At 33.6% G+C, this 3,610-nt stretch overlaps 1 protein-coding gene and 1 long non-coding RNA gene across 2 annotated transcripts in view; both read right to left on the bottom strand.

Moving 5' to 3' along the window:
• Nucleotides 1-294: 294 nt before the first annotated feature.
• Nucleotides 295-3,119, bottom strand: LOC137633926 (uncharacterized). Its single transcript, XR_011042354.1, has 3 exons — nt 1,910-3,119; nt 1,345-1,506; nt 295-462 (listed from the first exon to the last, which is right to left on the bottom strand). It is a non-coding gene; the product is annotated as an uncharacterized lncRNA (long non-coding RNA).
• Nucleotides 3,120-3,233: 114 nt separating this feature from the next.
• The window catches only part of LOC137633781 (uncharacterized), a 6,280-nt gene continuing 5,903 nt past the window's right edge, over nt 3,234-3,610 (bottom strand). The window contains exon 5 of the mRNA XM_068366026.1: nt 3,234-3,345. Coding sequence (XP_068222127.1) covers nt 3,234-3,345 — 112 coding nt within the window. The remainder of the gene's footprint in view (nt 3,346-3,610) is intronic.

Raw genomic sequence — 3,610 nt, 5'->3', positions numbered from 1 at the left:
CGATTTTGTGGAAGGGAATAACTATACTATGTGATGAAAAAATACATTCTATAAGGACTATGAATACTGAAGGTATCAACAACAAAACTCATTCCTGGTAAGCCATTGATAAAATATTATAACAAAAAGATTATAAATAGATAAATTATGAATTAAAAAAATGTTGTCTTCTGGTAACAGTGAACAAGTATATTATATTTTTAATTCTCTAGCGAATTTTTAGATTTTTAAGGTAGAATTAGCACTAGCTTCCTTGCTCACCCCAAATACCCCATTGAGCAGGTGGGAAATAAGGGTCATGTTGCATAGACAGAGTTGGAAGTCTGAGGACAGGAGTCAGCAGGTGGAGAGCCTCATATTACAGGACCTTCTTGGGGCACTGTAAACCTTTTCTCAGCTGCTGCTTGTCATCAGAATCTGGCATTGGACTATTGTGAACTTCTCTCACTTAGGATCAGATTCCTGTGGAAAGAAACATAGGATTTTAGGTTGAGAAAGTAGATGTTTTCTTTGAGAAGGAATCAAAAGTTATTGCAAAGCACATGGAATTTAGGAATGTATTTATAGGGGTTCAAAGGAATGTTTATTAAATAGGTTGACTATGACAACAGGAGTGCACAGCTCTACACAATGGACTGGATGTAGAGACGAACAGAAAATAATATGAGTAGTGGGAATGAAATTCCTGAGAAGAGCATGTGGAATGATACATGATGGGAGAAGACCTGAAGACCTCTTGTTGAGATTGTGCACGTACAGGTGGACAGAAAAGCAGACTGGAGAAAGGTGTGAAATGTACACTGATGTGCTGGTTCTGTACCAAAATACATGTTCTTTATTCCTGGAAATAAGTGATCAAATTCTAAAAAGAGTCAAGTATTCAAGTTTACGGCTCACCATGTACTTTGGGCCATCATCATCATGAGGGATTTGCTTCAGGGTTTCATTAATTTCATCTTTCCCTTTAGGAATAGAAACTAAAATATATGAATGTTTTATGAAAAATTAATTCACAATTTTCATGTCAGCCACCATAAAATAGTTTCTTGCTAAAGATATTGCTTTAAGTTATTATTGAGAGTAATCATATCTGTATAGTAGCAAATTTACATATAGGAAGGTGGCCTTTATATATTTACACATTAACTCATTTTACTATGGAGAGTGTGTATGTGCTATTAATGAAATAAAGAGTATTTTGTTTTCATTACAATTCCTTGTAATTATATGATTATCATTTTGCTTGCTGAGTAATCCCTTAAACTAATTACATTTACCCTTAATCCATTAATAAGGTCGTTTTACTTGTTTACAGATCAAAAGCAAAGCTCTAATGGTACTCACCTGAAGATTGTGATCAAAGAGGAGATCGGGTGAGTTCTTCTCAGTTCTGATCAATCAAGAGGCTCAAATCACCTAAGTGGATTCCAGATGATTTGCTGGGATGAAGATGTCCTCGTCTTGCTTCTCAAGGAGACTAGACTACTCTTCTTTGATTATGTGAATCTGCAATTAAATGAAGCTAATATTAAAAATTTCTCATGAAGTATATAAAATAGCAATTGAAAGAACGGATCATCAAAATGGATCGTATCTTTCTGTTTACACACTACATTTATGATAGAACAATGTTCAAAAGGGAATATTCCATATTCATTTCAATAATCTGAATAAATTTACCTTCAAAAGGACAATCCAGAATTAAATGGCTCCTCCATTCCAAGTCTTATCATTCCTGAATTCGTCAAATTAATTGAAAGGGAGGAATATTAATTGTGGATCAACCAAATCGTCCAGCAATAAATATTAAGAAAAATATAGAAGTTGAAGAGAGGAGGCTTTTTGCAAAGAAGAGGAAGATGACTCTAGAGAAGGACAAAGTTAAGGAATGGCTGTGTCTGGTACTCACCGACATCGATCCGAGACGAGAAGTGAAGGAATTAACACTTTGAGAGATGACCTGCTTTTCCCTGAGGTCAGACTCTATTTCCAGAATGCAGATAAAGTCTGTTTTTTAGGTACATTGCCTGGCCCATCCGGCCATGCACAGGCTCTTGTGGCCCATAGCAAAAATGTCTCAAAATGCATTAAAAAACTCTCCACTCCTGCCCAAGTACTGGGTGGATGCAGACTGCCCAGACACCTAAATAAAAAAAAAAAGAACAAAAACGATATCTTATAAGAATGACCTCTCACCAGAGGGCTGATGCAAGTGCCATTTGAAGAAATGGTGGAATTTTCCACAAGAAGCGCAACAAATAATTCTCCTTAAAACATGCAATAAACAAAGAATTAATCTTTTGTGAAAAAAATAGGTTTAAAGCATCTTGTTTAATGACTGAAGACAAATTAGGTGAATAAAATCCATATAAAGAATCTATTTAGAAGAGGTGATTTTTACAGTTAGTTTTTAAAGACAAAAGTTGAATGATTGAAAACCCTAAGTTAATCTTTACTTTTTTTTTTTATTTAGAAATAAAAAAGTAATTTAGGACAAAACAGATAAAAGACTTCAAGGTGAAATTATTTGAAGACATTTTGGAGAACAAAAGGAGTAGAATACTTGTTCAACATTACTTGTCTGTTCCTTTGTGCTTATCTGTCTTTCTGTGTCTTGGTCTGTCTGTACTGCCGAAGTGAGACATCAAATCAGAGCCTTCACCTTTGTTTGTTTCTGCTAATATAATGAAGTTTTACTTCCAACTAAAGAAAGAGGAAAAATTAATATCAAATTAAATATAAGACAGTACTGGGATATGAAAAGGTTCTTATATAGGTCTTATATAGTAAACTATCATAAGGAATATATATTTATTATAAATAATAGTAATCTTAACAATGATAGTATCAATAAAAAGGAAAATATGGAAAACTTTTGCCAAAGTTACCGAAAGGAAAGTAATTCTACTCTTTGCATTTAATTTATTAGGAACAATAAACTCTGATTTTATTTTTCCCCTTCAAGTCATTTAGAGTAGTAAGTGGAGAGTTTTTTCCTTAAAATCTTTGAAAGAAGTACTAACTTTCTGATCTACCAATTCTGGAGCAAAACTATTGATATTTCATTAAGATTATAAGATAAATTATCATATGAATGTTAATATAAACATTGTTCTACTATATCCTGTACATAATTGAGAAATAAAAATGTTAACATTATTTAAGTAGTCTTGGATAGACAAAAATAAAGATCCCAAAATGAGAAATGACTAATTTACCTACACATTACCGTCTTAGTTCTGTGTTCCTTTTCCTCTCATCACAGGTCGACTAAATGGGTCTGACTGACGCTGCTCTAACATATCAGCTTCTCTTGAGTCCAACAGATGACAGTAGTCAATTTCCCTGTGCACCAGTCAGTCATTCAATAAGTCAGTCAGTCAGTCAGTCAGTCAGTCATTCAATAAGTCAGTCAGTCAGTCAGTCAGTCAGTCAGTCAATGTTCAGTTTTACCAGTTCATCTGATCTGTAAAAAGGAAATAGCATCAACATACAAGCGCATTAAAATCATGTTGTGATGTACTTTCACTCTGATATTTTATTGCAAATCAAAGTGGATCAACTAAATTAATAAGAATGTGTAGTGGCAGAGCAGATCTATTCAGTATTA

The sequence above is a fragment of the Palaemon carinicauda genome, chromosome 43 (assembly GCF_036898095.1).
Source record: "Palaemon carinicauda isolate YSFRI2023 chromosome 43, ASM3689809v2, whole genome shotgun sequence".
Lineage (NCBI taxonomy): Eukaryota > Metazoa > Arthropoda > Malacostraca > Decapoda > Palaemonidae > Palaemon > Palaemon carinicauda.
The sequence above is the reverse complement of the archived record's forward strand: the minus strand, read 5'-3'. Positions and strand labels throughout refer to the sequence as shown.